This window comes from Perissodus microlepis, chromosome 5 (genome assembly GCF_051167445.1).
Source record: "Perissodus microlepis isolate ML-2025 ecotype Zambia chromosome 5, ASM5116744v1, whole genome shotgun sequence".
Taxonomy (NCBI): domain Eukaryota; kingdom Metazoa; phylum Chordata; class Actinopteri; order Cichliformes; family Cichlidae; genus Perissodus; species Perissodus microlepis.
Genome location: NC_140465.1, coordinates 15429420 through 15455031, shown reverse-complemented (window position 1 = coordinate 15455031; position 25612 = coordinate 15429420). Strand labels below are relative to the sequence as shown.

Sequence of the window (25612 nt, the reverse complement as noted above, 5' to 3'; positions counted from 1 at the left end):
AAACCGGCCAGACCACTGAAACCCTCCTTTCTATTGTTGTAAAGACGATTACCTGCACATTTAACCCCTGAAATAGTTTAATATAAGAAAAAGAAGTACTATTCTGACAGTATATCCTACATTTTCCACATGATATAGAAATTCTGCTGGAGGAAATGAAAGAAATCTTTCAGTGCTACACCTTGGGCTTAAATTTGAAGAAATGTGTAAAATTACAGAAGAAATTCTGGTAACTCAGCCCAGACAGTCTGTGTTCTTCTCTAAAGTAGACAAGGCAGGACGTGGATACTCTCAGTTTTGACAGACTCACTTAGTGCACACTTAAAATAGTTTAGGCCTCTGTAATGCATGCATGCAAATCTAAGAAACTATTTTCACATCCTGTAAAGCTTTACCATCTGCACCTTCTGTAACATTATATTTTCACTAATGTAAGAGATCATTTTTGTTGGTCTAATGCTATTTTACTCGACAGTCCTGTTGTCGGTTATAATGTGCATAGTGTAATATGTGGACTTTTAGTGCCTTCAGAAATGCCTTAAACAGTTGTGCTAATTATATGAACTACATTCCCCTGGTTTTTACAAAGGTCTACCTGAAGATAAATTGGTCACATGCAGTACTATGCAAATATTTTAATCACTCCTCATTTCTTTATATTTTGTTTACAAGAAGCCAGAGTTTCTATTGTTTTATTTCTTTTAAGTGCTCTTGAGCAATACTTCACAAAGCTTTCTGAATGTCTTCTTTTTACCTGACCATTTTCAAAGGAATGGTTTTTTTTTCTTTGTTAAACCACTTAACCCTGAACCATGCACTTCAAGAAGGCTGCAGAACTATTCCTAAAGACTACTTAAAAACTTATGAGAAAGCTTGCCTAAGACATCTGAGATTCCAGTGATTGTACCAAATAGTGGCTTTCGAGCTCATTAGAATTGCACAAACTCAGTTTTTTCCTTATATGTTGTATTTCCATGTATGTTTTTAAAGTTTAAATAAATCACTGCACCCTTTTCCAGTTTTCCTTGCAAAAGTTTACCATTTTAAGTACTAAACAAAGGAAACGCCAATCGGTTTGAGCCTGAAAGTCTAAACTCAGGGAGAGAACCCACGAATGGGGAGGTGGCCTACAGCCTAACGCCTCGCCATTTTCCTCCTGTGTTGTTGTTAGCTTGCTGGCTAAGCTGACTGTCAGCCCGGTTTCTGCAGTTAAACGAGTCAGTGTATGATTTAAATACAACAGGTGTGTTATTGCAGCGGTTCCCGACGTCCCTGCTTTCCCCGTGACCATGGACGAGGAATATTACAGCGGTTCCGGAGACTGGGAAGGCACGGAGGGTAGCATGGTGAGATCGCGACTTGTTGCTGTTTGGCTCTCGGTTAGCTAGCCAGCATTAGCATCGCTGGAGTCACAGCAGCTGATGATTGTCAGACCCTTGTTATCTTTAATACAAGAGCTGATGTGCTGAGACAAGTGCTTCCGGTACTCTAAAGATGCATTGTATAGTCTAAACTCAGCGGCTCGGCTACTTTGTTAGCCAGCTGCAGGCTAATTAACGACACAGCTGCTTTATGTTCATGTTACAAACTGGTGATCAACTCGCTATAGGTTCAAGTTTGTTTTATTTCTGACTAAAATATCTGATAAAATAAATTGATAAAAACATATTTTATCTCTGATTTGGAACAACAGAAAACAGAATTGACTGTTTTGATAGTGTTCACACAGTCGTGGTTACAAAGGAGAAATCGCACCTGTGTCAATTCTAAGGTTTTGTAAATCAGGACATGATAAAAATTGACCCACTTTGGGCCAATCTTTAGCTGTTGGACCATTTGACTCTAAAACACTTTGGTATACCGAGGAGCTCATAGTTGACTCAATGTTTACAAGACGCTCAGGTCCTGTGGCTGAAAAACGAGTCCAAACCATCAGCCCTCCACCACGAACTTTAACCTTTAGCATGATAACTGAAGTCTGTAGAGTGTGAGATGTAGTTCTTGGGTTTTTCTGAGCATGGCACGGTCTGACCTTGAGGTGAATTTGATGGGATGGGTTCTCTGGGGAACAGAGACACCTGAATGCTCCAGAGCAGCAAACTGCCAGTTAGGGCTGCCACGATTGGTCCACTAGTCACGATTACATCGACTATCAAAATCGTCGACGACTGATTTAATAGTCGACGCCACGCTTGAAGCTTTGTAAGATCCCAAAAGACGCAAGAATAAGTAGTAGAATTTAAGAGTGTAATAACGGACTGAAATAGAAGATGGTAGCACTGCATGTACAAGGATGCCAGCTGCCGTTAAACCCCGAGGAAGAAGAAGCTGTGTCCCAGAATTCATAGCGCGGCCCTCTTCAGTTTCCAGCAATGGCGGTAGCTTGTTAGTTTTAATATTACTCTATAATTTCTGGGTTACAAAATAAAGGCTTAACATATTTTCAGGCGAGAATGTAGGTGTGTAAACCTCAAATATCTGCTCAGTTTATCAAGACACCACATATTTTCAAAAGGGCTCCGACGTTTTCGGAGACGTCTGTTACCCACCAGCTCGATAGCTAGCCGGGGGCAAGGCTCACTAGAGCCGGTCAGAACTGCGGACTCCCGGTGTTGTGCCAAAAAGTGATTGCCTGCCAAAAACTGATTTCCAATGTTTCTGTGTATTTTTTCTGTGTAATATCTTTACGTATGTTGGTAAATAGACTTCGGTGAACAGGGTTTACAAAGGGGTTATATATAGAATTAAAAAATTATCTGTTTTTCAAGTATCTTTATAACTGTGTTATAACCAATCCGGTCCTTTATCCCCACTTAAAATATTTTTACTGAACTATTGTAATATTTGCTGCCATTTCTGCTGTTGTCTTGGCCAACTTACTCTTATAAAATACATTTTTAATGTTAATGAGGGTTTTTTTTTTAAAACTGCATAAATAAAGGTTATATAAAAGTCACTGCCACAAACTGATTGCGGCTTCTACCTTGTTACATGAATGTTGTTTGTGGCTCAAGATGACTTTATGTCATCCATGAAGGATGCATTTGACATATGTTTCACATATTATAGCCCAACAAGTTACTTATAGCAGTTTAAATAAGAGCAATCAGTTTTTGGCAAATACCGGAAATCAGTTTTTGGCAGGCAATCACTTTTTGGGACAACACCGGCAAATCGTTTTCAAACCCACCGCTGTCTTTCGCTACTCAGGTTAAACATGATATATAAGTCACTTAGATAACTTAAAAATGTTATTGTTTGTCTTTTTTCAGTATTTTATTTGTTCCTGAGTAAATCGGTTTGGCTGAGATTAAAATTATAGTTTTTACACAGCTGTCTTGTGTTGTCAAGCAGACAACTGATTATCAGAAGTGTGAGATGCTCAAGAATATACTCCGGTGTCCTGTTACATTTTAGATAGCAAGGAGCAGACGGCTGAGTTTATTAAACTTCACCGACACAATCTGCAAATTTCATTAACATGTAATAAACTATCATCTTGTCTTTATTTTTAGTTAGCACATACCAACACTTAAAGCTGTAAGCTAATGATAGTTATGTAAGAGCAGATGCATGCTGGTGCAATAAGCTGTACGTTGTACGTCCAATGGATGGATGTTCTACGGAGCCCCGCAGGGGACATGGGAGAAAAAAAAAAAAATTAAGACGGACTTTTGCGAGATCTCGCAAAACAAACTCGGGATCTCGCAAAACTTTTGCGATTAAATTATTGATTAAATTTATTATAATCAACATCGTGAGTGAAGTATTGTGATAACGCATCGTGCAGTGTCTGGTGATTGTCACTTCTAGGAACGGATGGTTTTTATTATGTCCTCATATATAAACTATGACTGTAGAAGTTAAGTTTGCCTGCAATATGGCACCTTGTTCCGTTTTTAGTGTGCATGTTTTTCAAACAGTAGTAAATCAGGATAAGGTGATAGTCACATAGACCTGTGTTCAACTAGAAGAGACAAGAAAATAAGCTCAAATTGTTAGAGCTGTGTGTTTTAAGCGAAACTTCTGCCTAGTTACTGAACTGAAGCACAAACCCGATGTCTACATATCCGTGTCTTTTAACTTGGATGATTATTAGGAAACCTGCTCAGAGTCTAATGATAACATCTTGTATAGCACCTGTTGATTCTCCTCTACCTTGTAGCTACACCATAATATGTTACTATATGCAAATGAGAACCAGAGTATTACTTATTATTCCCAAGATAGATGAATCACTTTAGAAGCATCTGCATCACTGTGTATTTCAGGAGGATGGTTACGGTGAAGGAGAAAATGACGGGAAAATCCAGGAAGCTTGCCTGGAGAAATTCTCCAGCAGGGATTACATCATGGAGCCTGCTATCTTCAGCACCCTCAAAACGTAAGTGTCTGCCCTCTCATGTAAATGTAATATAAGTTTTGTTAAAAAGACATTTATTGATTAACAACCATGTTGTTTCTGCAGGTATTTTCAAGCAGGTGGCTCTCCAGAACATGTCATCCAGCTTCTCTCTGAAAATTACTCTGCCGTGGCTCAGACTGTTAATCTGCTGGCTGAGTGGCTCATCCAGATGGGTACCTGTCAGACTACTCGTCTTACTGTTGTTGTGTCAGAAAGCTATTTTTAGTTTGTCTTGCTGATGGCTTTTCATTAATGTGTAATGTAATTATTCAGGTGTGGAGCCTGCACAGGTCCAAGAACGAGTAGAAAATCACCTCAAGAGTCTTCTGATAAAACACTTTGACCCCCAGAAAGCTGATTCCATCTTCACCGTTGAGGGAGAGGTGAGATCTCTAAACACCTGGGGTAATTACACATATGACAAATGAAAGTGGTGAGAAACCTTGAGCGTGTTGTGCTTCATAATTTAATGAGTGATTTTAAATCTAACTGAAGCTCAGAGAAACCAAACTAATCCAGTCTCCTGCCCTTTTAGACTCCTGCTTGGCTTGAGCAGATGATAGCGCACACAACGTGGAGAGATCTCTTCTATAAGCTGGCGGAGGCTCACCCAGATTGCCTGATGCTCAACTTCACTGTAAAGGTATAGTAGTAGCTGTGGAAACAGTAAGAGCAGCAGGAGCTGAAGATTAGGACATGAACACAAACTAACCAATAGAAAGAGTCAAGTTAAAGATTTAAACTTTAAATTTGTTTCTGATGTTCTGTCATTGTGGTTTACACTCATTGGACACATTATTAGGGACACTTTGCTTGAAGCCTTTGGATTCAGAACTGCCTTAATTCTTCATGCTGGGAAAATTCCTCAGATTTTGGTCCACATTGATCCTGACACCAACATCCGTGCAACGTTCAAAGTCACTTATATCAACTTTCTTTCTCATTCTGATGCTCCGTTTAATCTTCAGCAGGTTGCCTTGATCATGTCTACACACACTGATCTGCCATGTGACTGATATGATTTGTATGACCGATTTAAGAATCAGATATTCAGAGACATTTGCATCTAATTTTTTTCAGACACATGAAACACAGACAGATTTATCTGTGTTTTATTTTTTGTGTAGTTTTTTATTTATTTGTATATGCTCTGCCCAACTCTTCTTAGATCAGTTAGATATTGTTTTAGTGAGATCCCATGTAAGTATTGGCAGCAGGGAAGTTGCAGAGGGCCCTCCGGTGGACAAACTATGCAACAGTTAATGCCAATACCAATAGATCAGCAGAAAAGGTAATGTAGGCCTGCTAATAAATCAGTCTGGCTCTGCATGGGTTTGACTCATTAGTTATTTTTGTTAACAAGCAGCTAAACAGGTGTACATAAAAACATGGTCAGTAAGTGTATTGTTGTAATTGTAATTCACACAAATATGAAAATTCACCTTAATAGAATCATTTTTCTTCTTTTTTTGATACATTTTTGCAGCTTGATGACTTGGACTGTCACTGCTTCTTTTCAGTATTGTGTTTGTGTTTGTTTAGCTCATTTCAGACGCAGGTTACCAGGGCGAGATCACCAGCGTGTCCACAGCCTGCCAACAGCTGGAAGTTTTCTCTCGGGTGTTGAGAACATCTTTGGCCACGCTGCTAGACGGAGGAGAAGAAAACCTGGAGAAGAACCTGCCCGAATTTGCTGTGAGGATTACTTTGCGTGTCTGTTCTGTCAGCCATCAAAGATCTGTAAAATATGTATCTTTTTGTCTCTATGTGCCACTTTTTTAAAAGTGCTGCAAGTAATGGTCTCTGATGAGCTGCGCCCGACTCTTTCCAACAGAAAATGGTGTGTCACGGCGAGCACACCTACCTCTTTGCCCAGGCAATGATGTCCATCCTTGCTCAGGAGGAACAGGGAGGTTCAGCTGTCCGCAGGATCGGCCAGGAGGTGCAAAAGTCTGCACATGAGAGGTAACGTTGTCAACGGATGTGGTCAAAGTGATCAAGTGAATGTGATTAACTGTGAGATTAGAGTTTTGTGAATGAGCTTGAGTAATAAAAACGGTGCAATAAAGGTGGTTTATATTGCAGAGGTCACGATGCCAGTCAGATAACCCTTGCACTTGGTACAGCGGCAGCCTACCCTCGAGCCTGCCAAGCTCTCGGCGCCATGTTGTCCAAAGGAGCCCTGAATCCTGCTGATATAACAGTTCTGTTCAAGATGTTTAGCAGCATGGACCCTCCTCCTGTCGAACTGGTGAGTTCAGAACATTCTTCCTGCTGTTTATGTCCAGTGTTTACTAACTAAAGCACTCTGAATTTAAGCACTTGTCTGTCTTGTCTTTAGATCAGAGTGCCGGCCTTTCTCGACCTGTTTATGCAGTCGCTTTTCAAGCCTGGATCGAAGATCAACCAAGACCATAAACACAAATACATCCACATTTTAGCCTATGCTGCCAGTGTGGTGGAGACCTGGAAAAAGGTACAAAAAAACCAATGATGCTGTGTGCATTGTTAATTTAAATCATATAATAATGAAAATATGCTTATTTTATCCCAATTCCAGAACAAGCGAGTGAACATTAATAAAGATGAGCTGAAGTCAACCTCTAAGGCTATTGAGACCGTGCACAACCTGTGCTGCAATGAGAACAAAGGAGCCACAGAGCTGATTGCTGAGCTCGGCACTTTGTACCAGTGCATCAGGTGAGTGTTTGACAAGAGCTTTCAAATATGAAATATTGGTTAGTTGGTTTCATCGTATCTAATGCCACTCTTCTATCATAATCTAACACACTAATCTTACTTGTTGTACATTTTAACCCCATCATGCAGTGAATCTTTGTAAAGGAGTGTAAGGGTTATTGAGACATGTTGCAATGGTTGTTAAGCATCGTTTTACCAGGAAAAGATGCACTTTTAATCAGTGAAAATGAACAAGGTTATTTATTAGAATACAGCTCTTTCAGTGCTCACTGCACTATCGTAGAGTTACTTTCACCTCTGTTTTTCTTTCTGAAGCAACAAATCTAGTGATGTTACCAGACTGCAGTTAATTTTGATATTTTCATAGGCACTGAAGACAGTTCAATATTTTGAAGCAGAACCCGTACAGTCAGATTTGTGTGTCATAATGTTTTCATTGTTGTAGAGTAAGGTCTGTAGTAAGAGTAGGAAGTATATTGTGTTAAAGAAGAAACAAAGGGGAAACTTGAAGCAACAGCATTTTTAATATGTTGATCTTCAGTTAATCATTCAAAGCCTGAATACAGCCCAGCTCGAGCTGATGGGCTTCCAAGATTTACCAGATGAAATGTGCAAATGAAAAATCTGTTTACATGTATGATTATTTAGTTTTATACCATTAGAATCTATTGTACATACGGTACAGAAGGGTTCAAATATTGGTACTTAAAGTAAAACCGGAGTTTGAGACCCAGACTTCCTCACTGACTGACTGTCTGTGTGTTCAGGTTTCCAGTGGTTGCTATGGGAGTTCTGAAGTGGGTGGACTGGACGGTGTCCGAGCCGCGGTACTTCCAGCTGCAAACAGACCACACTCCCGTCCATTTAGCTTTACTGGATGAGGTGCGACACTGCTGCAAGATGAAAGATTAAATTGTGATTAATTTGCAGAGCTTAAAGTTCAAACATTAAAATTTTCTCTGCACAGATCTGTACGTGTCACCAGCTGCTGCACCCGCAGGTCCTCCAGCTGCTCATCAAGCTCTTTGAGACCGAGCACTCTCAGCTGGACGTCATGGAGCAGGTGGGCATTGTGTGCCTCGCATGCTTTTAATTCCAGCTTGTTAACAGACGCCTGTGTGTTGTAGCTCTGAGCTGACAGCGTGTTTGTTTTATTTCCCCCTCCAGTTGGAGTTGAAGAAGACTCTGCTGGACCGAATGGTTCACCTGCTGAGTCGTGGCTACGTCCTGCCCGTCGTCAGCTACATCCGCAAATGTCTGGAGAAACTCAACACAGATATCTCCCTCATTAGATATTTTGTCACTGAGGTAACAGCTGCTTATGGAAATCTGGTTTATGTGTGCACTCCTTCCTGTCAGGTCTGTTCTCCTGTTGTTTGTTCAATTTCAGCTTTGCACAGATTAATGTTCACTGTTTCCATTCCTGTTATTGGTTAGTGACGTCTTTACCCGAGTAGTTGGTATATTTGACCTAGAATCTTTATAAAACACCTGAAGTTGATGCTCTATAATTGGTAAATGTGGAAATAAGACACTGTTTCAGTACATCAGACCTTTGTGAACAGAGCTCAGTGTGAGATATTTCTCTTAAAGGTGCTGGATGTGATCGCGCCTCCCTATACGTCGGACTTTGTTCAACTCTTCTTGCCGATCCTTGAAAACGACAGCATCGCAGGAACGATCCGCACAGATGGAGAACACGACGCTGTTGCTGAGTTTATCGGTAAGTGGCGAGAAAGGAAAGTTTATAGAAAGTCTATTATTCCTTTAATAAATAAAAGGAAGTCTTTGGGCTCTCATCTGTCTGAAGCACTAACATGTGGGTGATTGTTTTACAGCCCACTGCAAGTCAAACTTCATCATGATCAACTGATGTGGAATTGACACCTAAAATGGGAGACGTAAAGCAGGTGGAAGATCTGTTATCTGATAAGCAGGTGCTGTGCTTGCGGCTGAAGCACATAGCTTGGAGGTGGATTTTTCATTTTGGCAAAGTGAAGTGGAAATTAGTTTCTGTTAAGGAAACATGAAAGCAGCTGTGACTGACGCTGAGCTGGCTGAGTGGTGTGAAAGTAATGACACAGATTTATCTGACGATGCAGCTGAATGTTGCTTTTTTTACCTGTATATTTGATTTTCTATATTTTATGTTGGTCTGAGCTCTTTTAAAATAAACTTTAAAATGTTGCTCGTTTCTGTTTTGTTTTTTTGTTTTTCATACAGTCTCGGACTGCGTAAATATAATCAGCTCCCTCTCATGCATTTTATTTGCATGAGAGTTTGTTTTAATATGGAGATCTGTAAACCTCAAAAGCCACATATTTAATTGAAGCAGGTGATTACGCACCACTTTTATTTGAAGTTTTTGTTTTCGGTTTGTTTCCAGGGTGACTTTGACGATTTCAGGTTAGTTCTTATAATTTTCATAGTTTTCTTTAGTCTTTTAATGATACGAGATATTTCTCAGATGCAGATTTAAGAAATTTAAAATACTAATTGGAAGGCAAACGGCACTGGAGGTAGTGAACTCACAATCTCAAAAATACATCACCAAAGCCTTTGAAGCTGGTTGTGTAAGACATTTAAATACATTATGTTTTATTTTTCCCATTCGGTGTATTGTGACCTCTCCCTCTTTTTAAAGCTACGGGTCATTAGCATCAGTGGTCCCCTGCTAAGTCCTAGTGAACCAATGACTGTTTAACGATGCAAATTAGACCTCTTTAAAACATATTGTTTAGTTCTACCTTTCTTTTATTCTTTTCTGTATCTGTTAATCTTTATCACTAAAAATGTGTGTTCACAAATGAACATGGATTCAAAGAGAAGCAACATCTTCCCTGCTGGCATGTAAGAATGTTGCTCTTCAGATGGCTTGAAGGAAACTGCAACTTTCTGATAAAGGCCTTCACCGGGCTGTGCATTTCACCTGCACAGGCTCTTGTTTGGTATGTAGTTCATTCTTTGCAGGTCTGTCACATTAATGGAAAATGCAAGATCTGCTTTTCAGTCTGAATTTTCCACTCACTTTAATTTCTGCTCTCGGGTCCTACACTCTCTCTAGCTTTACCCAGGCCGAGCCACCTGACAGTTTTTCCTTCCCACTGTCGCCACGTTCTTGCTTATAAGGAATCACCCGATTGTTTGGCTTTCTCTGTAAACGAGAAAACCCAGCAATCAGGTGATGGTATAAACGACCTTGAGGCGACAGTGATTTGATACTATACAAATAAAATGGAACTGATTTGAATTAACTAATAGAAAACTTCTTTTTACCTTTATGTGCCTTTTCTTCTTTTGTGTATCTGCTGGTATGAAGACTGCTTATTTTGCAAAAAGCTTCTTTCAGTAAACTTCAGAAGCCTCTGAAATGTACTGGGCAAACTGCATCTTCCAAAGATCATCACTGTGTATTGGAGGAAATCATCGGGTAGCATAAATGTAGTTTGGTTAGCTAACGGGGCCGAAGGACATCACTAGATTCTGTTTCCTCCCTGAGATGCTCTGCCACCATCTTCATTTGCAGCTTTCTTGAGTGTTTTTCTAACTTATGTCAAAAGCACGCTCTGCTGGGTGAGATCAGGTGATTGTATTGTTATGGAATAATAAGAGATCACCATGAAACTGACTGTCAGTTCATCTTCACCTGACTGACGTCAATTAATGACGTGTGTATTAAAGTAAAGACAGTGGATGGTAAAATAGAAAAGCCTGAGAGGTTTCTATAAAACATTCTAACTCAAAGGACAGATGAAGTGTTTATTGGTACAGTTTGAAAACAAATTGTCACAATGAAATATTTTGGGTACAAAGTGTTCATCATAAAACAAATTACAAGAATCTATATTTGACTCAAACTGCACACAAAGGCACACAAAGTATGTTTATTTCAGTTTTTGCATTCATCCCTGTGTAGTGCAACATTGTCAGTAGCAGTAACGCCACACACTGCAAACATTTGGCATCAGAGCAGTGCAGCAGAAAGTGTGATAGTTGTGTTCTTTGGCTGAATCACTGTGAATTTACAAATTAAAACTAAAAGCTTTCCTATGCTGTCTCAATACTGTAGGTTACCAAAAAAACCCTCTTTATTTACTGTGATGACTGTTGCATGGCCTGAATTTTTCTACAGCACAAAAACTTGTGTCATTCTTCTTTCTCATAAAACCCTTTAAAAGTTTAAATCTGTAAAACAGCCTGCACACCTCTCTGTGGTAATAAGACAGTTTGAATCGGCATAAACAGTTTGATATTCAGCTGGAAGACCCTGATAATGATTTAGGTTTAAAAAAAGAAAAACCTGAACTTATTCCCTTCTTAACATTAACACACAAAAAGCTTTTCTTTGGAAGGCATCAGAGTGTCTGCCGACAATCTGACACTGGGCTCCTCTAGAGGTAGTCCTTGGGTACGATTGGGTCTCCGTACATGCAGTCCTCCTCTACTGCCAGGTTGTACTTACTGCCACTTCCTCCCTTGTAGGCACTGGTCACGATCCTGAGCCAGCCCTTTTCACCCTGAAGGCAAAAATAAAGAAGCCAAGACTTAAATAATAAAGTCATTCTTTTAAGAAATCAGATACAGGATTTCTTTCTCAAATGAAATAATATTCTTGTATTTGTGACCGTGAAAATGCATTTGATTTGATAAAACCGGCTGCAAATTAAACAGCAACGAGAGGACATTTCATTAGCTATCTGGCATCGACTCACCCATGGCTCTCCCCAGGAGTTGCGTACGATCCAGTATTCGACATCGTCTTCCACTCCCCATCCTGCCACTGACACGATGTGGTTGATGTAGGCCTCCTCCTGGTACTCAGAGTAGAGACCTCCAGTGTACGCATCCAGCTTATCTGTGGCCATAATCCCGCAGCTAAAAAATAGAAATCAATAAATACCACAGGTTACTTCCTCTTTCTGCTTAAAAGTTGCAGCAGTCACTGATGAGTTTAACGCTCTGCTGCACTGACAACATTTCAGCAGCAGATGATCGGATGCTGAAATGATGAAGCCTAGAGAAGCTACTTTAAACCACAGATCTTCTTGACTGCAGATAGAATTTAATGAACATTTATTTCCAAGACAGAAACATGATTCAAAGAAACTACAAAAGCTGCTCAACCCACCACCTTCTAAACAGAGTCAAAATGGGTCAGGGTTGTCAAACTGCCAGGGACAGGCAAATACACTTTACTGACATCACACTATAATGATTGTAGCTTATGTATGTACAGTACGTTCCCCATCACCTCCTAGACGAGCAGACCGACCTTGATGAAACTATATCTATATTTCGCATTCAACTATTTTATGCAATTCCCACAATCGTATATATTGGTACATTTGCTAGTAATAAATAATACAAGGCCCACTCTTACAATCAAACCTTCAACAAAAACTCAACTAGCTGCCATCACACAATTCAGTAAGTGAAGCACAAATATATACTTTGCTCACAAAAATCCTTGTGTAAAAGTGAAACACTATGCCTTTCATTGGGTTTTTACACATTTCCAAAAATCTCAACATGACAACTCAATGACTGTGGGAAATGTCAATAAAATTGGATGCTTATTAAAACCTAAGAACTACAAATACTCTCATCTGTCATTGCAATCACTTTATAATCTGCAAATAATGAGGATTTGCCCTCTGACCTTTAAGTTTGACATGTGCCTATAATGCCACAAATGACAATTCACTTTCACTGCAATTGAAGGCGGTATATAAAACTACACTTCTGTCCTACTGAAGCTCAACCCAGAGACAAACTGTTTCAGTATAATCTTTATGTAGCTCCAACAGCTTCACACCTCAGATTTCAACTAACAGAAACGAGACAAGAGGAAGTAGGAGTATTCTAGCTGCACCATATTTAGTACCCGATCACACTACAAACTCTCGTGCATCATGTGCTTATTGTCATCACATTCATATACTGTATTTTTAACAAAATGTGAGTACATTTTGTTGAGTGGAAACTGAGTGGATAATGGAACCAACCCTTCAAAGGGAGAAAGGTCACATGAGTCATACTTTTGATTCTTTTAAAAATCTGCGGGTGGATCGATCCAAATATTAATTTTTATAGATACCGGTGCTAGTGTTGCTATCAGATCAATACTTGTGTGTTATGATCCATTCAGTATGTAGCCCACTTCATTGTTTTAAATATATTTTTGGGAATTGAAAAAAATTATACCTCAAACATGTACTTTTTGTGTTGACTGTCACGTCTATTTATTTATAGCCTGTACCACATTTAAACAAATGAAAGTTGGCCCAGAGAACTAATTAATTATTAAATCAGCGATTTCATGTTTACAGAATTTGTATATCGATGACAATTTTTCTCATAAATCATGACACACTGCTCTCCCCTACATAAGCTGCCTTTATAGTTTGAAAGAATCGGTAACAGTAGTGGCAATACTGCACTTCTAGTTACTTGGTATTGGACAGATACCAAAATTTGTAGTACTGCATAGCTTTTTTCAAATCTACATTGTTATAAATATTTTAAAATTCACTTTGCTAGAACAAAATTGTTTTTTAGAGATTTCTTTTTGCCTTTTTAGCAATTATTAGAAAGGAAAGTATGGAATGACAGGAAAAGGTTTAGGGTGGAAATCAGGATTCTAACTAGTGTGCAATGTTGGTTTGGGATATCTGCTTTATTATTAAGATTGAATTATCAAGTAAAACAAAGCAACCAGAATGGACTGTTTTATAAACGTATGAAAAAGCTGCAAACCTGATCGGCCCATTAGCGTAAATCTCAGCCATCATCTTCTCTCTCCCACTGACGGATCCGTAATCTCCCACCTTCCACAGAGTGTAGTTACTCACAATATTGCACACTCCAAAAGTGGTGCAGGTGCCACATTGGTTGAATTTATTGCAATCTTTAGAGAGAGAGAAACAGAACATACATGGCTCAGCCTCACAGGGACATGCAGCAGCCAGCCAGGGGAACATTTTGACCATAAAAACACAAATGTATTGTCTTCTAACAAATTCTGATTAAGTCCTTTAACCTCCTAAGACCCGAACTCTTCCATGGCATGCATTTTTAATTTCTCTTTGATATTTGGGCCGATTGGGACCTGATGAATGTAAAAACAAAGAATTACCAGATCTTTTTTTTTTAACTAATTTTTGTTTCTAAGAAAAATGAAAGCCACATATGAGGATATTCGTCTAAAATTTCGATAGAACAGTGGCAGCATAATGTCCTCGTAAGTGGATATCAGGCCCTTGTAGAGCAAAATTGAGTATTTTGGTCTAAATAACCCAAAATTTGATGTCCACATATGTGGACGCCAGGTCCTAGGAGGTTAAATATATTTACTAATCATAGTTGTTGCATATTTGAAAGAGTCTGTCTACTCTTGCACATGCGGTGAAATACAGTAAATCCTGTGCATTTTAGCCTACACTGTGTAAAAACCTTTTAACGTCAATAATCATATTCCCCTAGGTTATCAGAACAACATTCATCTATCTTGCAGGAGTGTCCTGAGCCAAAACAGGGCCTCTTAGATTAGCACTGAGTAAACGGCATATGATCATCACTCTGGTCACTGTGTACACTGTGAAAGTCTTACTCTGGTCTTTAGCCTGGTAGTTATTACAGGTCTCATCTGGGATCCCGTGATTGTTAGCATATTCCCAAACCCCGTTGTGGTCTCCTCCATGGCATGAGCCGGCATTACCGCAGTCGATCACATTCTGGACAGACAGGTAGGCAGATGGCCACGCTCCTTTCCGCTTAATGTTGATTCGATCTGATTTAATGCAAATAAGAAATAAGTAGCAGCCATTACTTTCTGTTCATCAGTGTCCCTTCTATGGAAAGAAGAAGTGAAAGCACACCTGTGTCATAGTCTTGTGATGTACAATGTGACATAGTTAAGCTTTGCTGAGTCATACCTGCCATCGCACTGGTGCTGCCATGTGCCCAGCAGGACCCACAGTACTGGGGAATGTGCTGGTTGCGAGTAGTGCTGGCGTAGTTGGTGCCATTGATGTTCCTCCAGTCCCACGACTTCGGCAGATCAGAAATGTTCAAATACTCGTGAGGACGAGGTGCGGTCCTGTGAACATACGTGTCATTGCACACAGTTACTGGATCAGTCTGATGTTTACGTTTAATGTCCCCGCTACAACATATAAAGTCTGTTTGAAATTTTTCTTGCTCTTCTGTTTCAGTTCCTCTCTTTAAAAAATAACTTTTAAAGTCTTGACACAAGATGCAAAAGAATTGTCCTTCTCACTAGTCTGATGTGCAAAACCTCACATTACAGCTGCAGTATCGAGAAGAATACACCGATATCGTGTGCTCTGTCAGTCCATACCATATAGATTACACATATGTATTACACATATTACTGGTATTACACAAATGTAATACCAGTAACATACAAAATGAGTCTTGAGCCACCCCTCATTTCTTTAGATTTTGCTCAGAAAATGGGAAATTGGTGCAGTACTTTATTGAAATACAGTATATTAAGCAAAAACAGGGTTTGCACAGTTCTAATTTATCTTTTGGGTCTTGTGTCTCAGGTCTTTTTTTTCCGCTATTTCTTAAGGACATTGTTTATCTGCTGCAGAGAGTTTTTTAAGCCCTGCAACATTTTCATTGTTCCTCTATTTTTCCAGTTTCCTTAATTTTTAAGGACACACTACACTACATGCTGTCATATGACAACTTTCCAGCCAATAGCACAGCTTGTTGAAGAAAAAAATACTATTTTATATCTCTCACTGTGTGTTTCATAGATTTAACAGAAGAAAATGGAACAAATAATTGTACTTATGCTAGGAAAAATGGTTCTTTATTTGTAGACACAACACTGGTTAATCCCTTGGTCAGGTCAGATACAATGACTAGACTAAAAAGGAGAGAAAAAACAGACAATGTCCAAAGAAAAACTGTGAAAGACCTTCAGAGAGCCTGAAGAACTACTTTAAAGATCACATTAAAAAAATTACAAGGCAAGTCTGGCTCCTTGGAAGCAAAATATAAAGACACGAGGGGAAGTTTGAGAGTTTGCAAAGCACTGCAAATCCTTCTTTAACATACCGAATATCTATTTTTGCACTGGTTTCAGAAATACGGCACAAATCAGTTCAAGTTCAAACTAAATAGCTCTCAATTTTATTGTTTTTATTTCACATAGAAGCGCAGATTGCACATAAACTAGTATTTAATATTTGTTCTGACGGAGATTTGGGAACGACACGTTGTTATTTCTGAACTCCTGGCTGTTTAGCAGCTGTTTTTGAATCTAAATGAGTCTTTGGGGGCTGATGGTTGAGCTGCAGGGAACTTCCGCATAAACGGATCCGCCAAATCCCGTGACTTGTACCGACCGAGAAAACAGTTTTTTTTTCTTTTGTTACACATTCCAAAAACAAAGCAAATAAAACAAGGGATTTAAACGGTCTGATTTTGACTTCCAGTACATCTGTGTACGGCTTATTTAATTCTTTTATATTGAATTATTTATTCATATAAATCTATTAAAGAATAAATAACTTCTTAGTTAAGGTTATTTACAATAGCCAGTTTAGCTAACAGACGGCTGTCGCGAGCCTCGGTTAGTTACTTAGATACTTAAACCCGCTTCTCTTTATAGTTTCAACTACTTGCTATGCTTTATGTAAAAAAGCGACATAAGCCTTTGTTGAACTTACCGCAGTCCAAAGCCGCCTCTCTTCGGTGAGGGGACATAGCACGGCTCCTTCTGCTTAAAAAAAACTCCGGCCGACACCTCAGACAGCACGGCCGAAAACAGCACAAGAACCGCGGCTTTGAGAGCCATATCTGACACCGAGCAGTGCTTTAGTTACGGGACCAGGAGATACTCACTTCTAGAGTTTTAGTCCGCTGCATAAACAACCTGAGAGTGAGTTGGGTGGGTGCATGCAGTAAAGATTAACCGGTGCCGATACTAGTCACATGACCCCAACTACGAAAGCCCACGTGCTTTACAAGGAAATCACAAGTCATGTTGTGGCATGTGTGAGAATGCTCTTAGTGTCGCACTGTCTGTGCAGCTCAGTTTTAATAATGTTGTAATGACAGTGAAAAACTATCCTAAACTACAAGAGAGGAATTATTAAGCAATGTGACAAGATAAGATGAAATTAAACATATAAGATTCGTTTTTACAATTCTTAAGACAGTAAGGAGTGCAGAACGGCTGTCAGCATATACAAAGAATAAAAGAAAGGTAGAACTAAACAATATGTTTTAAAGAGGTAAACTTCAGAAGCCTCTGAAATGTACTGGGCAAACTGCATCTTCCAAAGATCATCACTGTGTATTGGAGGAAATCATCGGGTAGCATAAATGTAGTTTGGTTAGCTAACGGGGCCAAAGGACATCACTAGATTGTTTCCTCCCTGAGATGCTCTGCCACCATCTTCATTTGCAGCTTTCTTGAGTGTCTTTCTAACTTATGTCAAAAGCACGCTCTGCTGGGTGAGATCAGGTGATTGTATTGTTATGGAATAATAAGAGATCACCATGAAACTGACTGTCAGTTCATCTTCACCTGACTGACGTCAATTAATGACGTGTGTATTAAAGTAAAGACAGTGGATGGTAAAATAGAAAAGCCTGAGAGGTTTCTATAAAACATTCTAACTCAAAGGACAGATGAAGTGTTTATTGGTACAGTTTGAAAACAAATTGTCACAATGAAATATTTTGGGTACAAAGTGTTCATCATAAAACAAATGGCAAATTACAAGAATCTATATTTGACTCAAACTGCACACAAAGGCACACAAAGTATGTTTATTTCAGTTTTTGCATTCATCCCTGTGTAGTGCAACATTGTCAGTAGCAGTAACGCCACACACTGCAAACATTCGGCGTCAGAGCAGTGCAGCAGAAAGTGTGATAGTTGTGTTCTTTGGCTGAATCACTGTGAATTTACAAATTAAAACTAAAAGCTTTCCTATGCTGTCTCAATACTGTAGGTTACCAAAAAAAACCCTCTTTATTTACTGTGATGACTGTTGCATGGCCTAAATTTTTCTACAGCACAAAAACTTGCGTCATTCTTCTTTCTGATAAAACCCTTTAAAAGTTTAAATCTGTAAAACAGCCTGCACACCTCTCTGTGGTAATAAGACAGTTTGAATTGGCATAAACAGTTTGATATTCAGCTGGAAGACCCTGATAATGATTTAGGTTTAAAAAAAGAAAAACCTGAACTTATTCCCTTCTTAACATTAAAACACAAAAAGCTTTTCTTTGGAAGGCATCGGAGTGTCTGCCGACAATCTGACACTGGGCTCCTCTAGAGGTAGTCCTTGGGTACGATTGGGTCTCCGTACATCAAGTCAAGTCAAGTCAACTTTATTTGTCAATTCTACCACATGTACAGGACATACAGAGAATAGAAATTTCGTTACTCTCAAACCCTAGGTGAAATAGCAAATGAACATTTAAATATAAGAGAGTGATTAAAAAATGCAAATAAAATAATTAAAAATAAAAATTTAAATAAATACAATACAATTTTACGTATAACAAGAAAGCTATGCAATATACAATATACAATATTCAAGTAAGGATAAATGACATTGAGTGTAAACCAGGCAGAGTAGTGCAAATAAGCAAATAGTGCAAATGGAGATTTAGTAATATACGGTAAGAGATAGTATAACAACAAAGTCTTATGAGATAATGGCAGTCCAATGCTCCACAAAGTGACTGGTAACTGGTGCAGGCCAGTGAGTGAAGTCAGAGAGTGTGTGTGTGTGAGTGTGTGTGACAGAGTTCAGTGAGACCGTGAAGGAGAAGAGGGGAGAGGGGGCAGAATCGGAAGGGAGTTAAGCTTCCTGACAGCCTGATGGATGAAGCTGTCCTTCAGTCTGCTGGTCCTGGCCTGGAGACTCCGCAGTCTCCTCCCTGACGGCAGCAGCTTGAAGAAGCTTTGCATTGGGTGCGTGGGATCAGCCGCTATGCAAAGGGCTTTTTTAGTGAGACGGGTGCTGTAAATGTCCTGGAGGGAAGGGAGAGAGACACCAATGATCCTCTCTGCAGCCCTCACTATGCGTTGGAGGGTTCTATGACAGGACACATTGCAGGCTCCAAACCACACAGCGATGCAGCTCGACAGGATGCTCTCGATGGTGCCTCTGTAGAAAGTGTACATGATGGGGGCTGGTGCTCCTGCTCTTCTTAGTTTGCGGTGGTGGCAACATGCAGTCCTCCTCTACTGCCAGGTTGTACTTACTGCCACTTCCTCCCTTGTAGGCACTGGTCACGATCCTGAGCCAGCCCTTTTCACCCTGAAGGCAAAAATAAAGAAGCCAAAACTTAAATAATAAAGTCATTCTTTTAAGAAATCAGATACAGGATTTCTTTCTCAAATGAAATAATATTCTTGTATTTGTGACCGTGAAAATGCATTTGATTTGATAAAACCGGCTGCAAATTAAACAGCAACGAGAGGACATTTCATTAGCTATCTGGCATCGACTCACCCATGGCTCTCCCCAGGAGTTGCGTACGATCCAGTATTCGACATCGTCTTCCACTCCCCATCCTGCCACTGACACGATGTGGTTGGTGTGGGCCTCCTCCTGGTACTCAGAGTAGAGACCTCCAGTGTACGCATCCAGCTTATCTGTGGCCATAATCCCGCAGCTAAAAAATAAAAATCAATAAACACCACAGATTACTTCCTCTTTCTCATTTATTTCCAAGACAGAAACATGATTCAAAGAAACTACAAAAGCTGCTAAACCCACCACCTTCTAAACAGAGTCAAAATGGGTCATACTTTTGCTTCTTTTAAAAATCTGCGGGTGGATCGATCCAAATATTAACTTTTATAGATACCGGTGCTAGTGTTGCTATCAGAGCAATACTTGTGTGTTATGATCCATTCATTATGTAGCCCACTTCATTGTTTTAAATATATATATTTTTGGGAAATGAAAAAATTATACCTCAAACATGTACTTTTTGTGTTGACTGTCACGTCTATTTATTTATAGCCTGTACCACATTTAAACAAATGAAAGTTGGCCCAGAGAACTAATTAATTATTAAATCAGTGATTTCATGTTTACAGAATTTGTATATCGATGACAATTTTTCTCATAAATCATGACACACTGCTCTCCCCTACATAAGTATGGAATGACAGGAAAAGGTTTAGGGTGGAAATCAGGATTCTAACTAGTGTGCTATGTTGGTTTGGGATATCTGCTTTATTATTAAGATTGAATTATCAAGTAAAACAAAGCAACCAGAATGGACTGTTTTATAAACGTATGAAAAAGCTGCAAACCTGATCGGCCCATTAGCGTAAATCTCAGCCATCATCTTCTCTCTCCCACTGACGGATCCGTAATCTCCCACCTTCCACAGAGTGTAGTTACTCACAATATTGCACACTCCAAAAGTGATGCAGGTGCCACATTGGTTGAATTTATTGCAATCTTTAGAGAGAGAGAAACAGAACATACATGGCTCAGCCTCACAGGGACATGCAGCAGCCAGCCAGGGGAACATTTTGACCATAAAAACACAAATGTATTGTCTTCTAACAAATTCTGATGAAGTCCTTTAAATATATTTACTAATCTTAGTTGTTGCATATTTGAAAGAGTCTATCTACTCTTGCACATGCGGTGAAATACAGTAAATCCTGTGCATTTTAGCCTACACTGTGTAAAAACCTTTTAACGTCAATAATCATATTCCCCTAGGTTATCAGAACAACATTCATCTATCTTGCAGGAGTGTCCTGAGCCAAAACAGGGCCTCTTAGATTAGCACTGAGTAAACGGCATATGATCATCACTCTGGTCACTGTGTACACTGTGAAAGTCTTACTCTGGTCTTTAGCCTGGTAGTTATTACAGGTCTCATCTGGGATCCCGTGATTGTTAGCATATTCCCAAACCCCGGTGTGGTGTCCTCCATGGCACGAGCCGGCATTACCGCAGTCGATCACATTCTGGACAGACAGGTAGGCAGATGGCCACGCTCCTTTCCGCTTAATGTTGATTCGATCTGATTTAATGCAAATAAGAAATAAGTAGCAGCCATTACTTTCTGTTCATCAGTGTCCCTTCTATGGAAAGAAGAAGTGAAAGCACACCTGTGTCATAGTCTTGTGATGTACAATGTGACATAGTTAAGCTTTGCTGAGTCATACCTGCCATCGCACTGGTGCTGCCATGTGCCCAGCAGGACCCACAGTACTGGGGAATGTGCTGGTTGCGAGTAGTGCTGGCGTAGTTGGTGCCATTGATGTTCCTCCAGTCCCACGACTTCGGCAGATCAGAAATGTTCAAATACTCGTGAGGACGAGGTGTGGTCCTGTGAACATACGTGTCATTGCACACAGTTACTGGATCAGTCTGATGTTTACGTTTAATGTCCCCGCTACAACATATAAAGTCTGTTTGAAATTTTTCTTGCTCTTCTGTTTCAGTTCCTCTCTTTAAAAAATAACTTTTAAAGTCTTGTTACAAGATGCAAAAGAATTGTCCTTCTCACTAGTCTGATGTGCAAAACCTCACATTACAGCTGCAGTATCGAGAAGAATACACCGATATCGTGTGCTCTGTCAGTCCATACCATATAGATTACACATATTACTAGTATTACACAAATGTAATACCAGTAACATACAAAATGAGTCTTGAGCCACCCCTCATTTCTTTAGATTTTGCTCAGAAAATGGGAAATTGGTGCAGTACTTTATTGAAATACAGTATATTAAGCAAAAACAGGGTTTGCACAGTTCTAATTTATCTTTTGGGTCTTGTGTCTCAGGTCTTTTTTTCGCTATTTCTTAAGGACATTGTTTATCTGCTGCAGAGAGTTTTTTAAGCCCTGCAACATTTTCATTGTTCCTCTATTTTTCCAGTTTCCTTAATTTTTAAGGACACACTACACTACATGCTGTCATATGACAACTTTCCAGCCAATAGCACAGCTTGTTGAAGAAAAAAATACTATTTTATATATCTCACTGTGTGTTTCATAGATTTAACAGAAGAAATTGGAACAAATAATTGTACTTATGCTAGGAAAAATGGTTCTTTATTTGTAGACACAACACTGGTTAATCCCTTGGTCAGGTCAGATACAATGACTAGACTAAAAAGGAGAGAAAAAACAGACAATGTCCAAAGAAAAACTGTGAAAGACCTTCAGAGAGCCTGAAGAACTACTTTAAAGATCACATTAAAAAAATTACAAGGCAAGTCTGGCTCCTTGGAAGCAAAATATAAAGACACGAGGGGAAGTTTGAGAGTTTGCAAAGCACTGCAAATCCTTCTTTAACATACCGAATATCTATTTTTGCACTGGTTTCAGAAATACGGCACAAATCAGTTCAAGTTCAAACTAAATAGCTCTCAATTTTTTTGCTTTTATTTCACATAGAAGCGCAGATTGCACATAAACTAGTATTTAATATTTGTTCTGACGGAGATTTGGGAACGAGACGTTGTTATTTCTGAACTCCTGGCTGTTTAGCAGCTGTTTTTGAATCTAAATGAGTCTTTGGGGGCTGATGGTTGATGTTTTTTTTTCGTTTGTTACACATTCCAAAAACAAAGCAAATAAAACATGATTTTGACTTCCAGTACATCTGTGTACGGCTTATTTAATTCTTTTATATTGAATTATTTATTCATATAAATCTATTAAAGAATAAATAACTTCTTAGTTAAGGTTATTTACAATAGCCAGTTTAGCTAACAGACGGCTGTCGCGAGCCTCGGTTAGTTACTTAGATACTTAAACCCGCTTCTCTTTATAGCAAAGGTGGAAAGTAACGAATTACATTTACTTGCGTTACTGTAATTGAGTAGTTTTTTTGTGTATTTGTACTTTTTAAAGTCATTTTCCAAGTCGGTAATTTTACTTTTACTTAAGTATATTTTTTAAAAAGTATTGTACTTCGCTACATTTTCAATCACACCCGTTACTGAGTAAATTAAAAGAACAAACAAAAAAAAAACCCAACATTGCGCTTCGGAAATACTGCAGGGAATGATGGGTAGTAGAACAAATTAGCGTTGGGTCACGATAAAAATGGAGTCTGACATCGGTGGTACGGATCCAGCGAAAAAAGAAACCCCATCGAATTCTGCTGACCCTGAACTCGAAGAAACCGATGTGAACCCTTGGCCGTATTTAAGGGACCATTTCGGCTTCAAGTGCAAGAAAGGCAACAGCTTTATTATGCAGTGTAAGCTGTGTTTGCCCAGAGAGACCGAGTTAGCAGCTTTTAAAAATTCCACATCAAACCTGCGCAAGCATGTAGAGGTAAGTTAAATGAAACTTGTACATTTATTTTAGCAAAAAAGGCTGTGCTCAAGTTAATCACATTAAGTTAAGACGTAAGCTGTTATTGGCGACGTTGTCCACGCAACTTAAAATATTTTTACTTGATTGGTAAATTGCCAAAAGAAAATGTGTTCACTTTTCCTGTTTGTTAATAATAATAATTTATTTTTAAAAAAATTAGTTAAATTAGACAGAAGACAGAAGCGGCTACTTTCTTACTTAACCCACATATGTTCACACTGCAGGCAAAAGAATAACATGTGCTATGTGCAGAGGTGTTTTTTTTCTGTTCTCAAACTGATCTTCCTGTTGGAGCTCAGTCTAGGGGGACTTATTTTTTTCTCCTTATCTTTCCTCACGTGGTGCATTTTCCATCGTTATACCTCTCTGACCCGTCTTCCCCATGTGATGTTTGTGTAATGTATGTATGGTCGGAGGGTAAGATGACGCTGGCAAAGGTCGGCAACCTTAACCCAATTTCCTTCGGGGTCAACCTTCAGGATCAATAAAGTTTTATTGAATTGAATTGAATTGCTCCTCAAAATTAACAGAGCAGGACCAAGTTTAAAAAATTAAAACACATTTTTATAGCAGCTGCGGTACAGCTCAATTCAGTACTTGTTCTCTTATTTGACAGTTTAAAACACATTCACATGTAAAAGAATTATATGGTTTTGACAGTTTGGTTGGTTGGTTTGGTGACCGTTATCCATTTTGATGTATAGACTTGCAGTTTAACTGCCACTGCGCTTTAATTTGTAAAGTTTTTCTTTTAATTAAAAAACCACTACTCTGAGATTTATCCCATTGTCTTTTTTGCACTACTCAGAAGAGGCTGTCCTCCTGCTGACAAAAAAGTAACTATGTAACTTTTACTCTGAGTAAATTTTAAATGAGCTACTTTTTACTTTTACTTGAGTAAATTTTTAGACAGGTAATTTTACTTGTACTTGAGTAAAATTTCAGCAAAGTAATAGTACTTTTACTTGAGTAAAATATTTTAGTACTCTTTCCACCTCTGCTTTATAGTTTAAACTACTTGCTATGCTTTATGTAAAAAAGCGACATAAGCCTTTGTTGAACTTACCGCAGTCCAAAGCCGCCTCTCTTCGGTGAGGGGACATAGCACGGCTCCTTCTGCTTAAAAAATACTCCAGCCGACACCTCTGACAGCACGGCCGAAAACAGCACAAGAACCGCGCCTTTGAGCGCCATCTCTGACACCGAACAGTGCTTTAGTTACGGGACCAGGAGATACTCACTTCTAGAGTATCTATCCTAAACTGCAAGAGAGTAATTATTAAGCAATGACATTAAAGATGACATTAAACATAAAAGATTCGTTATGTGCTGCTGTTTTGTATGCACATTTCTAGTGTATTACTGTCAGTGAATACTTTATTAGGTACAACTTGGTTCCTGGTTGGTTGGAACCTTAGTTGTCATTTGAGTACAGTGACCTTGCTGTCATGTTCAAGAAACCAGAGATGATCAGAGTGTTATAACATGGTTTATTATAAGATGGGTACACTTTGGTCATTACATAGCCGACAAGGTCAGCAATAGGCTGTGGTGTTGAAACAAAGCTGAGTTGGTATTAAGGAGCCCAAAGTGTGTGCCAAAATGTAATCCCCACACCATTACACCACCACCACCCTGAACTGTTTTGGCAGGATGGATCTGAATGTCACAAGAGAAATCAAGGCTCATCATTCAAAAGTACATCTTTCACATCTTTTATGATCCAAATTTGCTGAGCCCATGTGATTTGCACCCTGTTTCCTGTTCTTAGCTGACAGGAATCACATCTGGTGTGGTCTTCTTCTTCTGCTTCAATGTTCCATGTGTTGTGTATTCAGAGATGCTCTTCTGCTTATCTTGATTATATTATAATGAGTTACTGTTACCTTCCTATCTGTTTGAAGCCGTCTAGGGATCCTCCTCTGATCTCTGACACCAACGAGACATTTTTGCTCAGAGAACAGCCACCCCCTGGATCTTTTGTTCTTTGTTTATAGCATTCTTCTTGTGCAGGAAAATCCCAGTAGTTCAGTAGCTTCTGGAATAGGCCACCCAGCAACATCAACCATGCCACATTCAATCTCACTTAAATAACTTTTCTTCCTCTTTCTGATGCTCAGTTTGTCTGTTTGTCAGCTCATA

The 25612-nt window shown here is 39.2% G+C and overlaps 3 protein-coding genes across 3 annotated transcripts; 1 reads left to right on the top strand and 2 right to left on the bottom strand.

Moving 5' to 3' along the window:
• Positions 1 to 1114: 1114 nt before the first annotated feature.
• nelfcd (negative elongation factor complex member C/D) lies at positions 1115 to 9292 on the top strand. Its single transcript, XM_084928167.1, has 15 exons — positions 1115 to 1346; positions 4272 to 4384; positions 4469 to 4578; positions 4679 to 4788; positions 4941 to 5048; positions 5948 to 6100; positions 6240 to 6370; positions 6491 to 6656; positions 6747 to 6881; positions 6966 to 7105; positions 7873 to 7987; positions 8073 to 8168; positions 8273 to 8413; positions 8699 to 8828; positions 8944 to 9292. Exons 1-15 carry the CDS (start codon positions 1290 to 1292, stop codon positions 8976 to 8978), a joined length of 1740 nt encoding a protein of 579 aa, XP_084784293.1. The 5' UTR covers positions 1115 to 1289; the 3' UTR covers positions 8979 to 9292.
• Positions 9293 to 10850: 1558 nt separating this feature from the next.
• On the bottom strand, positions 10851 to 17083 carry LOC146386928 (cathepsin Z-like). Its single transcript, XM_084928168.1, has 6 exons — positions 16810 to 17083; positions 15040 to 15203; positions 14715 to 14894; positions 13862 to 14012; positions 11818 to 11980; positions 10851 to 11622 (listed from the first exon to the last, which is right to left on the bottom strand). Exons 1-6 carry the CDS (start codon positions 16935 to 16937, stop codon positions 11497 to 11499), a joined length of 912 nt encoding a protein of 303 aa, XP_084784294.1. The 5' UTR covers positions 16938 to 17083; the 3' UTR covers positions 10851 to 11496.
• A 1385-nt stretch (positions 17084 to 18468) lies between these two features.
• On the bottom strand, positions 18469 to 24762 carry LOC146386927 (cathepsin Z-like). Its single transcript, XM_084928165.1, has 6 exons — positions 24537 to 24762; positions 21303 to 21466; positions 20978 to 21157; positions 20430 to 20580; positions 19618 to 19780; positions 18469 to 19422 (listed from the first exon to the last, which is right to left on the bottom strand). Exons 1-6 carry the CDS (start codon positions 24662 to 24664, stop codon positions 19198 to 19200), a joined length of 1011 nt encoding a protein of 336 aa, XP_084784291.1. The 5' UTR covers positions 24665 to 24762; the 3' UTR covers positions 18469 to 19197.
• Positions 24763 to 25612: the final 850 nt, after the last annotated feature.